The sequence below is a fragment of the Lathyrus oleraceus genome, chromosome 2 (assembly GCF_024323335.1).
Source record: "Lathyrus oleraceus cultivar Zhongwan6 chromosome 2, CAAS_Psat_ZW6_1.0, whole genome shotgun sequence".
Lineage (NCBI taxonomy): Eukaryota > Viridiplantae > Streptophyta > Magnoliopsida > Fabales > Fabaceae > Lathyrus > Lathyrus oleraceus.
This window is the reverse complement of record NC_066580.1, coordinates 189781348-189793641: the sequence shown is the minus strand read 5'-3', so window position 1 is coordinate 189793641 and position 12294 is coordinate 189781348. Positions and strand designations below refer to the sequence as shown.

The 12294-nt window shown below is 32.1% G+C and overlaps 1 protein-coding gene across 1 annotated transcript; it reads left to right on the top strand.

The window, feature by feature from the left end:
* Positions 1-3518: 3518 nt before the first annotated feature.
* On the top strand, positions 3519-4220 carry LOC127122544 (uncharacterized). The gene has a single exon (XM_051052862.1). It carries the CDS (start codon positions 3519-3521, stop codon positions 4218-4220), a length of 702 nt encoding a protein of 233 aa, XP_050908819.1.
* Positions 4221-12294: the final 8074 nt, after the last annotated feature.

Below are 12294 nucleotides of genomic sequence, written 5' to 3'. Positions count from 1 at the left end.
AAGATAACTGCACACGCACAAGAAGTGGTCGGTCAACCAACCAATAAAAGAGAAGCAAAGAAACAACAACAACAAAAAAAAAAAACAATTAACTATACACTCCTAATTAAAAAGAGATTCTAGTTACTAAAAATTCATCACTTACCTTTCGTGTTTTGTTTCTTTCTCTCTAAACATAACAAGACAGTGTAGCTATGTTTGTGGGAAAGATCGGAAGTCACCGGACACCCCCTCCATTGAGAATTAGCTCTAAAGAAATCAACAAACATGGTGGTGTTCAACAGAAAACAAACATGAGCCCAAAAACATGGCAACTAAGAGCCGGAGTGGACAAATTAATATCATCACGAGGATTGGACGAATTAGAGGAGATAAACTCATGAGTAATCTCCACCATAGTTGTTGTCACACAATAATTATTAGTCACACAACATCCTATCATGTCTTTGAAATTTCTCCTAGAATATACCTATATCTTTAGAGTGTTTTGTTATTAGTCTTTATATTTTTTATTTTAGTAATTGAATCTCTCACAATAACTTCTATTGCACATCTCTTAAAAATGTTTTTTTAAGTGACTTTTTCATCCATAAGAGAGACCTTTAACTAAAGATCCATGTTGATTTGAACTTATTAGTTTGTGACTCAAATTAAGAAATTTTGATAGGAGTGATTTGAATCATGCAAGATCTTGACTCAAATTATAAAGTTTTTCATTTTCTTATAGTTGATTTGAAACATGTTTTGAACCATGAGACGATTTCATTGGAATCATAAGCAAGATTATGAAATTGAAATAGAAATTTGTGCATATATAACCTATTTATCTCTCTAACTTTACATAGCTTTTGATAGATTTAGTTGTTCATCATTCACACAATGAAATCTCTCTAAGAGAAATCTTTAAGAAAGACTTTTTTAAGTGTTAATCTCTTGAGTGAGAAAATTGTTGTGTGAGATTTTTTTTAGAACTTCATATTCTACCTCAAACACTAAACACTATTGATGAATACTATGAGTGCAATTTCTGTTAAATGTATTTTTTATGATGTCAAAACTAGGATACTTTAGCGTTAATATATATTAGACGGTATCCTCGAATTCTCTATGTACAACTTAGTATTATGAAGCATAAAAGCATTTGGAAACAACTTGGAAAATGTCTCATGCATCAAACATGCATGAAAAAACAAATTTTGTGAAAATTGGCATTACATGTCAACACATGCAATTACATGTCAACCAACAGGTTCACACATACGTATACAGGTCGACTTACACAAAATATTTCTTGGATATAGATCGACATATGCGTTCTATAGGTCGACATGTATGTTGCTGTATTAAAGTTTGTAGCTTATATTTCATGTGCTGACTCTTCATGTCGACACATGGGGAGCGCATAACATTCATAGATAGACACATGGCATTAGACAAGTCGACATATACATTGAACAGGTCGACACATGACTTTCATAGGTCGACCTATGCGATGTATTTTTTCAAAAATTCATATTTTTCTCAAGTCCTTTGCATTCCTTTTTGCCCTAGTTTACCCATGCATGTAAATACTCCATACATGCATCATTCTCTATGAAGGTTTCTAGAGTGAGTAAAACCTACTTTAATCCAGGATTTCAAAGCATTTCCATCATCTTTAACTCCATATATGCATACACACAATCAAACTACACATAATCATTTTTTGATTGGGTATCATCTAGATTAGGGTTGATAACGTCCAATAGGTTTGTTTTAGCGAGAATATTGGGTTGAGAACTTTGAGGAATTCAAATCAGAAAACCAAGTTAGAGTTTTCCTTCAAGATCTCTTAGGTTTTGAAGGTTTTAGACAAGATTGTGCAATTTAGATCTGATCGAGTGAAAGCCTTAGGATAATGAGTGTCTTGCAAGGCAGTAACTTGAGACAGTGGATCGTGTTGGCAAATATTTGGTTTCAACAAGGGTGCGCTTGAGATTAATTCAACCGGGTGAAAGCCTTATGACAAGGAGTTCCTTGCAAGGAAGTAATAAGAACGGGTGAATTGAAGCGACATTGTTGGTTACTTGATCAATCTTTGATCAAGGGTTTTGGAGGTGGTAGAGTCAACATCAAACTTAGAGTTTGTAGAGTTCGATTTCTTCATATCTTGTATAAACATATTTTGTAAAGTAAGATTTATTATAATGTCTCAATTGGAATTAAAATTGAGGGCAAACGTACCCATAGCGAGGTCGATTGAGAAACTGCCTAAACAAATCCTTGTGTACTCTCTCTTTCTCTCTCTATCTCTTTTATTTTATGGTTTGAAAATTGTTGATTGCATTGATCATTTGATCAATATTGTTTGGATCATAATTTTGAATGCATTTTAAATTTGTGTTGTTGTGTAGGTCACAAACCATTTGGTTATGATTGGATTTCTAAGGACAACAAACATTACATAAAGTTTCAAACATTATTGACTGCACACTAAGTGTTCAACAAATTGCTTGACTTAATTTTTTTTGTGTTTTGTTCATTGGAGATAGAGTTTTTTATTGTATTGTATTCAACTAGTTGTGATTAGTTGTTGTTGATTGATTTGTGAATTATTATCATTGCATTGACACCTCTACGCATATTCGAGCTATTTGATAGTAGGTTCGGTTATATGATTTTTTTATCTGAGCAATTTTTAAAACTTGCTTTCGCGCTATAAAAAATTTCAAAACCATTTTTTGTTCAAAATTTTAAAATTATGGTCTATTCCCCTCCCCCTTCTTTAGATCTAGGTCTATCGTCTAACAAGTGGTATCACGAGCTCCAATTTATTTCGTGCTTAAGATTTTCTTATTAGATAATGGCTACCGAACCTAAAGGACCGTATAATAGAGCACCTATTTTTACCAGTGAGAATTATGGCTATTGAAAATTTTGTATGGATATCCATGTCAACTCCGTTGATAAGGGTGTATGGGATGTCATCATCAATGGTCCTAACGAAATTATAATGATCAATGATGAAGGTGTCACCGTACCAAAATCGAAAAGTCAATGGGATGATAATGATAGAAAGTTGTGGTCACATGATTGGAAAGCACACAATATTCTCATATCTGCTTTAGGTATTGATGAGTATTATCGTGTTTCCCATTGTGAAACCGCTAAAGCTATGTGGGACGCATTAGAAGTTTCCCATGAGGGAATTAATAAGGTCAAGCAAGCTAGAGTCAACACATTGAATCAAGAGTTTGAACTCTTTCTTATGAAGCATGGTGTAACCATTGCCGACATGCAAAAGAGATTTACACATCTTATTAATCGTTTGAATGCTCTAGGTAAGCCTATTTCCAATGATATTGCTACTAATAAGGTTTTGAGATGTCTTAACAAAGGAATGGAAACCCAAGGTCACCGCTATTAAAGAGGCGAATGATCTTAAAGTACTTGATCTCACTACTTTGTTTGACAAATTGGAAGAACATGAGCAAGAACTCACTTGCTTGGAAAAACACAAAAAAGAGTATGAAAAGAAGATGAAGAAGGAGAAAGGTAAAGACAAGAAGGAAGTGAGGAAGTCTATTTCTCTAAAGACTTCAAGATCAAAGTCCTCAAACAATGTGCAAAGTGATTGTGAAACAAGAAGTGACAATGATTCTGATGATGAAGATAAGAAGTTGTTCGTCAAAAGGTACAATAGATACATATGGAAAAATGGAGTCAAGCATTCCGACCTCGATGATAAAGAGATTGGTTTATTTGTCAGAAGATACCAAAGGTATATTAAGAAGAATGGAGTCAACCACTATGACAAGAACTTAACCAAGTTTGTAAGGGTAGCAAAAGCCTCAAGAGAAGATGAGAACAAGAAAGGTAAACTTAGAATTTCGTGCTATAACTACGGAGAATTTGGTCATTATAGACTGGAATGTCCTAAGATTAATAAAGACAGAGAGAATGGCCATCACAAGAAGTCTAGCAAGTCTAGCAGAGCATATGGTATTTGGGAGAGCGTAAGTGATTCCTCAAGTGATGAAAGCTCCACTTCAAGTGTAGAATCGGCTCGGATTTGCCTCATGGAAAATAGAAAGAAGAAGAAAAATGTAAGTCTTTCTAAGCTTGAAACTATTAATGACTTATCTTATCTTCAATTACAAAATATCGTTGAAGATCTTCATAGAGAGGCCTTAAAAGCCTTTAATAAATTAGCTTCACATGAAAAAGTCTTTTTACACTAAGAAGCTAAAATGTTAGAATCTGAAAGGAAGTTAGAAGCTATTAATAGATCTATGATAGATATTCAAAGTGACAAGAATGAGGATTAAAAAACTTCAAAGTTTGGTTGTGAATCTTGTCATGATTAGCAATAAGAGATAAATGCTCTTGAAGTCAAATTAGACAAAGTTTTACAACCAAAGATTGCATTTTCTATTGATCCATCAAAGTATGAAAGGTTTTTAAACCATTCATATAAGAAGCATAAATTTGTCAAAAAGGTATCTAATAGCAAAAGCACATCTCATCATAACATGTCTTATCTCTATTGTTGCAAGAAAGGTCATACTATTGAAAAATGCAAATATAGGAAATTTTTAGTTCCTAAAGGAGCCTTTCAATGGTTGTCCAAATGCAACCTTGTTTTCACTCACCCCTAAGGATCCAATGAAGGTTGGGTATCTAGCACTTGTTGTTGGTTTTACATGATAAATGTTTTGGGTCTATGAAGAGATTATTGGATCTTGTTTGTGGATGCTCAAGACATGTGACGTGTTACAGCTCCCTATCTCGTTGACTTTGTGGCAAAGAAGAAGGGTTGTGTGACCAAAAGGGATCAACATATAGTGTTCTTTAATTGGTAAGAGTGTGTTGATTACTATTAATGTTTTGTTCGAAAAGTTTCTGGATAGGTGTTTCTTTTCATTATATAGGTATATCTTCACAAGACATTCTCAAAGAACCCGAAAAAGGAATTAATCAGCCTAAAACGGTGGAACGTGAGAAGGAAGAAGATAACGATTGTGAAAAGGAGAAGGTTGAAAGTCCAATTGCAATGGACAATCTTATTTTGAATTGGAGAATCTCCAATGATCATCAAATCAATAATCTTCTTGGATACATTATTAATCACACTTTCAAGTACTTTGATACATAGAAAAGTGGTAAGATCGTTGTTGTCTAAAGGTCTGTGGCATGTTTTACATTTATTCCAACTTCCGTTCGAAAGTTCCTTGTGGAATACATGTGCATCCTCCGTCATTCGTACAGTGAGGTAATATCTTTTCAACTTTCGCTTTGTATGGAAGTTCTTTATTTTACCTGGTTATTCTTTTATAGTCTATGCTTGCTTCAAAGAGTTCAAGTTTATGTCGATGATATTACTTTTATATCTATTGACATGCAACTTGTAGAGGAGTTTTCTAAGCTTATGCAGGATGAGTTTGAGATGAGCCTTATGGGGGAGTTGAATTACTTCCTTGGTATTCAAATAAAAAAACTAAATGAATGGTTATTTGTGTGTCAAACCAAATATTACAACGACTTACTAAAGATATTTGGCATGGAAGATGCAAAGTCTATTGACACTCTTATGGCCACAAATGGAATCTTGGAAAAGAATGAAAATGGTAAGGATGTAGTTGTCAAGAAATATAGAGGTATGATTGGTTCTCTTTCATATCTTATTGAATCTAGGTCGAATATTTCACACTAAGCATATTGAGATTCGTCACCACTTCCTACGTGACCATGTTGAAAAAGGAGACGTCTTATTTGAGCACGTTGATAGTAAAAATCAACTTGCGAATACTTTTACAAAACTTCTCGCGATCAAACCATTTTTCAACATTCGAAGGGAATTGGGGATACTTGATATCTCAAATCTTGCCTAGAATATGATTTGCTGCATGCACTTTATATACTTTTGCTCTAACTTTTCTTTGGAAGTTCTATTACATAAGAGTGCATCATTCATAAATTCATAAGAGAGGTAATACTATTCCATTTTACTTTTTCCCTTTTGTAAGTAAGCTTTTATCTTTACATGTTGCTTGTGTTCTAAATGGTTGATATTCTTGATGTATGAGATAGTTCATAAATGTTCACTTCCAAAAAAGTCTAATTGATGTATATCAATTTATATGCTTATAGTGGCTTTATGTTTATCTTCTTCATGCTTGAAAAATAAAGTTGGTGCATTGGCTTGTTATCTATTGTCTCATGAATTATGATTGAACATGTTATAATGTTAGCAAAATTCTCGTTGTGTGTCATTGTTATGTTTTCATCTCTATTTTTGTTTTGAATGGTGGTATATTGTTTTATCGCCTGGCTAGAGTGCATGCGCGTGCAGTATTTCGGGAGCACCAAAGGCATATGTCACGTAATTGTGTCACTTTTGTAGCAACTCAAGAGTTTTTTATTATATTGTATCCTTCATTTTTCGTGTTTGTGTTATGTTATTTGACATAAGTTATGACAATCATGTTCTATTGTTGCATTATTGTCATTTATTTATTGTTAGACATTCTTTTTTCAATATACAAATCATTCTATGTGAGTGTTATTGTATTGATACTCTTATCTTTGCAAACCACCTTTGTGTGTTATATTGGTTTATGCGTGATTTAAGATACTTCTCATGAATTGCTTCGTTTCTTTTTTATGTTGTCAAAAGGGGAGAAGCAAGATGAAGTTGGGATGCATATATTCAGGGGGAGCTTTTCATTGCAAACACATCGTCTCAAGTTTTTTCATCATAAAAAATGGGGGTATGTTAGTGCAACTTCCGTTAGATGTGTTTTGTATGATTTCAAAAGTAGGATAATTTAGCGTTAATGTATATTGGACGGTATCCTTTGATTCTCTATGTGCATCTTAGCATTATGAGGTATAAAAGCATTCAAAGCGTGTTGTAACACCGACTAATCCTTATTTCAAGCTGAGTTTGACTCAAAGTCCTAGTACTAAATTCGAAAGAGCCTATATGAATAGCATTATATATGCTAGTAAAGTAGGCTCTTTGATGTATGATATGGTCTGTATGAGGCCATACATAGCGTACGAAGTTAGCCTTGTAAGCATGTATATGGCCAATCCTGGGAAGGCACACTGGTAAGCATTAAATTGGATTCTAAGGTACATAAATAGGTCTCTGGACATAGTACTGATTTATTATGGGGCATTGGGTGATGATAGCAAAGACGAAATCGAAGGATTTGTCGACTCTAATTATGCAAGTTGTATGGATTCCAGAAAGTCTATTTTTGGATATGTGTTCACTATGTTTGGAACATCAATTAGTTGGAAAACGACAATTCAGAAGGTTGTTTCCTTACCAACCATTGAAGCGGAGTATATTACCCTCGGTGAAGCTTTAGAATAAGCATTGTGGCTTGAAGGTTTTGATAAGGAGCTGAAACTTCAAGGTCAAGTTATCATTGTTAAATGTGATAGTCAAAGTACAATACATATGTCAAAGAATTCAGCCTATCATGAGCGAACCAAGCACATCGATGTGAGGTTGCATTTCGTTAGAGAGATAATCGAGCATGGAGAAGTTCAAGTGTTGAATGTTGCAACTGAAGATAATGTTGTTGATATGATCAATAAGACATTGTCAAGATGCAAGTTTTTCCATTGTATGCAGTTGATAAAGATGCATGAAGAAAGCTAGTTTGTTCTCTTGATGTTTGTAGAGTTTGTTCCAAGGTGGAGATTTGTGAGAATTTGGATCGAACTCTAGTCTCAACAGGGATAGCATGATATTTAGACAAGAGTTATGCATGCTGTAGTCGAAGTTTATTCAAGCATGTTGTCAAAATGTGTTAACTTGTATTCTTATTTAGTATGTCAAATTAGGAATTTGTTTAAGTTAGCTTGTTGCTTAAATTAGCTTAGTAGTCTATAAGTAGACTAGTTCTCTCAGGTTGTTGAGAGAGGTTAATTATTGGTATTCACTTGTAATCTTTAACCCTTATTGAGAAAATGAATAGTAAAATAGTTTTAACCAATTCTTCTTTTTCCCTCTTCTCTCTTTTGTAAACCTAAATAGGATTTCTTGTGTTTGTTCAAAAAACTCAATCTTTATCTCAACTTTATTCTGTTATTGACGACATCGTTTCACAACACAAACAATGAGTAAGATAAAGAAAAGTTACAACAACATAAAATAATACTCAAATTCTTATATTATTCAGAACAATATAATAACACAAACAACCATAACAAAGAAACATACATACATCAAGGTTTTACTAACAACGTGGTATCTAAGGGGGACACTAGAAAGTTGGATTTACAATATGGATAATAAACTGGATCAATAACAACATATATCCTCTTACTAGAACAAGATGATAACACTCTTGACCATACTAATACAAACCATGATAAAATAAATTATGTTGGTATCTCAAAGATTAATCTGAACAATAATCAAAATGATCTTCATTATGATTAAAAGGGCCATACAAGATATAACTTACCTCCCATAGAGATGAAGAAGGTTCAAAGCTCTTAAGTGACCAACACCGCAAATATGTCATGCTACAGGAAGGATAGCAATATATTAAAAGGCGGTGAAAGGATCTGTATCCAACAAATTGATAAAGCAAACTACCATGTACCTAATAGTATTCATAATGCAAAGGTTAAAGATAAGGGGCTGAATAATATCAACAACTCTATTAACATCATGCACGAAGGTAAGAATAATGGGGAGAAATGCTACTACAAAAACACATTTTATCTAGGGCACCTATGGGATATTATCTCGATTACATAAGTGAGATAGTGAAGGGTGACATAAAAACTTGTCACTTTATCCCTCGGTTTCTGACTAACCGAATGGATAGTTGAAATGGTCATTGGTTAGATCCCTAACAACATTATTTTTATATTTTAAAAACTAATGTCAGAAACCTCTCAATTTCTGTTAAGAACCGGGGGGAAAATATATATTTTTTAAAATAATTATTACATTATTTAAACAAAATATTAAATTTATTTTGTTTACAAATATCCTTTTTTTATTAAAATACAAAGGTGCTTATGTTAATTGTTTTGGTACAAATTTTTTAGAAATCTGATTCATCATCGTCACTGTTGTTCTTGGAGAAGAACCAAACTCAGATTTTGTTGCATACTCATGCTTTTCAAGTTTGATGGTTGTGCACTCATCCAATTTCTGATATAACATAAAAAAAAAGGTTAGATACATAACATAAATTTCAGTTAAAAGATAAGATATTATGCAAGAATACCAATATCGAAACAAACAAAAAATCTGCACTTGCAATTCATCCCAGAGATCTTCCAAACTTCTTTAACTTTCACTATTTTCACTACTTTCATTATCAATGTTTGAGTTTTATAAGATAGCGTCCAAGATATATAGTAGTGGTGTTCACATTCTTTTTAGATGTAGAGGGTTTCTTTTGGATTGATGTGTTGGCAATATCTTGAGCATTGTTACATCATGAATGTAGGGTATTGATTCGTTTGTAGGTTAACTGAGTAACTATACCCTTTGGTTCTATGTTAAAACCGAGGGGAAAGGTTATTTATTTTTTAAGTAAAAACTAAAATAAAATAGGGATTTTTCCCTCAATTTTATAAAGAAACTGAGGTAATATAATGGTAAATGATAAAAAATTAAAAGTAACATGTATTGTTTTCTTTTTTAATTTTTTATCATTCACCACTTTATTTGCTTACAATTTACAGTATGTTTAGGAATAAATTTCTCAATATTATCAACCGAAGAAAACAATAAATTATGGATTGTTTTCTTTGAATGACAATATAGGCAGATTATTCCAAAATATAATAATGGTCTTGCAAGAGGTGGAAAAAACAACAACAAAAACACCATAATGTGAGATAGATTGCAATAGCAGAAAAAATGATTTGTTCAAGGTTGGTGTTAGAATAAAAACATATAAGACATAACTTTGAAGTTTTTTTGGTCTTGCAATCCATCCCAAACCAATGGTGTACGAATTTGAAGTGACTATTATGAGTTAGGTTTAGGGTAAAATTTAATGAACAAGTGGTTTTATAGTAAAATATGATTATCTAACCCCTCGGTTATTCAAGTAACCGAATGAATAGATCATTTAATTTATAAATAAATAAAAAATAAAATAAAAAGACAGACACCACTTTTAAAGAAATAAAAATATAAATAACTTTTTATGGGATTCTAAGCATGTTATGAATTTTTTTCACCTCGATTATATTTAAAAAAATGAATATATGGTATTTTGGTACTGTCCAAAAAAGTATAGGGTGTGTATGTGTTCCCCCTGCAAGGGCAGGGAGACTCATAGGTTCTAGTAGGTATATTACATGAATGGGGTTAGGGCTAACTCACGGTGGTGAATAGCCATATACAGTAGTTTTTGAGGTTGTTTAAGGTACCAACTCATGTGAGGTAAGATACCCTATTGGTGGTCAGCTTCGCTAGGTTGTAGGTGGGAGGTTAAATTGTCGGTGTTATGACTGCTAGGAGTGAAATGCTCTATGAGCAGTATTGTGTGATATTGAGTGAATATGACTTGATCCTTCATCCCTCAAATGAATGAGGTATTTATAGGAATTCTTACTCCCTAGGGCTTTCTTGGAGAATGTCGTCGTCCACCCAGTTAAAAGGCAGATTGTTGAATTCCTATTTCCAAGGGATACATGGGTCAGTAACTATCTTGAATTTCACGTTATCCATGACACGTCTTATCCCATGTTTCTTATTCCCATGGACGAAGAGAACGCATGAGATATTACCTCGGTTACATAAGCGAGATAATGCATGGTGACATAAAAACTTGTCACTTTATCTCTCGATTTCTGACTAACTGATGAGATAGTTGAAATGGCCATTGGTTAGATCCCTAACAACAATATTTTTATATTTGAAAAACTAGCGTCGCAAACCTCTTGCTTTCTGTTAAGAACCGAGGGGAAAATATATATTTTTAAAAAAATAATTATTACATTATTTACACAGAATATTAAATTATATTGTTTACAGATATCCTTTTTTTAGATAATACATTATGTAATAATACATTATGTAAGAACACCATTTAAACAAAAAAAATTCTGCACTTGTAATTCATCCCATGAATTTTGGGTTTGTATGAAGGTTGGGATGAAAATATGAACACAACCCCAAAATTAGTGATCGAATGCTAGATTTGTGTTCATATCTTCATCCCCGACCTTCATACAAACCAAAAAAAATTCAAACCCAAAATTATTCCTTGTTTTTCCTTTTCTTTTTGATGTTCAATTTTTTTGTTCGAAGACAAATATCATACATGATATTATTCTTTATTTAAAAATAATTTCTCACACTTCTATCAAGACCAAAGTTGTCATTGTACAACAAAAATTCACCATCAATTATATTAGATGATGGAGGTTGCAAACCCATTTCCCATCATCAGAAAGAACGACATAATTAAATGAAACGGGGTAAAGTTACCAACTGAGGATTTGAAACAGAGTAAAGCTGTCAACTGAAGACATAGTCATGAATGAAGGTGCAGAGGAAGAAGAAGAATATGGATTAAAGGAGAGGAAGAAGAAATTCAAATTGCAAAATCATTTCATTTTTAGATTTAGTTCTCCTGACCTTCAACTTGATATTTCACGTAATTAATCAGTGTCGGAAGAAAAAATAATAAAACAATTATCACATCATCAATGTTAATCAACTCATCTTTTTTAACAACAGTTTGACATCAAGGATTAATCCCAATAGAGAAGCAACATATAGGGACAATGTCAAAAAAAAAATTATGGACTAAAGTAAAAAACATGTCAACTTATAAGGACGAAAAATTATTGAAGCATTTTTTTTAATGTCTTCCCACGCATCGCGCAAGTCAATATCTAATTAAAATTATTATCGGTCAATCTATATCTTTTCAATGATTCATTTCACTTGAAAATAACTGGATTAGCACAAGAAAAAAAATATTATTATATCTTTTAGTCATATATTTCAAAATATTTATATATTTTGACCAATTAAATAATTAATTTAAATATATTAAACTTTAATTTGTTTCTACTGATATTGACTAAATTACTCTATAATAAATAGTTATATTATAATTTAATCTATATAATTTAATTTAAATAGATTCAATTATAACTCAGTACCCTGAATATCAACATGATTCTAGAATGAATATATATATATATATATATATATATATATATATATATATATATATATATATATATATATATATATATATATATATATATATATATATATATATATATATATATATATATATAAAAGAT

Excerpts from the sequence above, each read along its gene's own strand:
- LOC127122544 (XM_051052862.1), top strand. The coding sequence starts at position 3,519 with ATGAAGAAGGAGAAAGGTAAAGACAAGAAGGAAGTGAGGAAGTCTATT.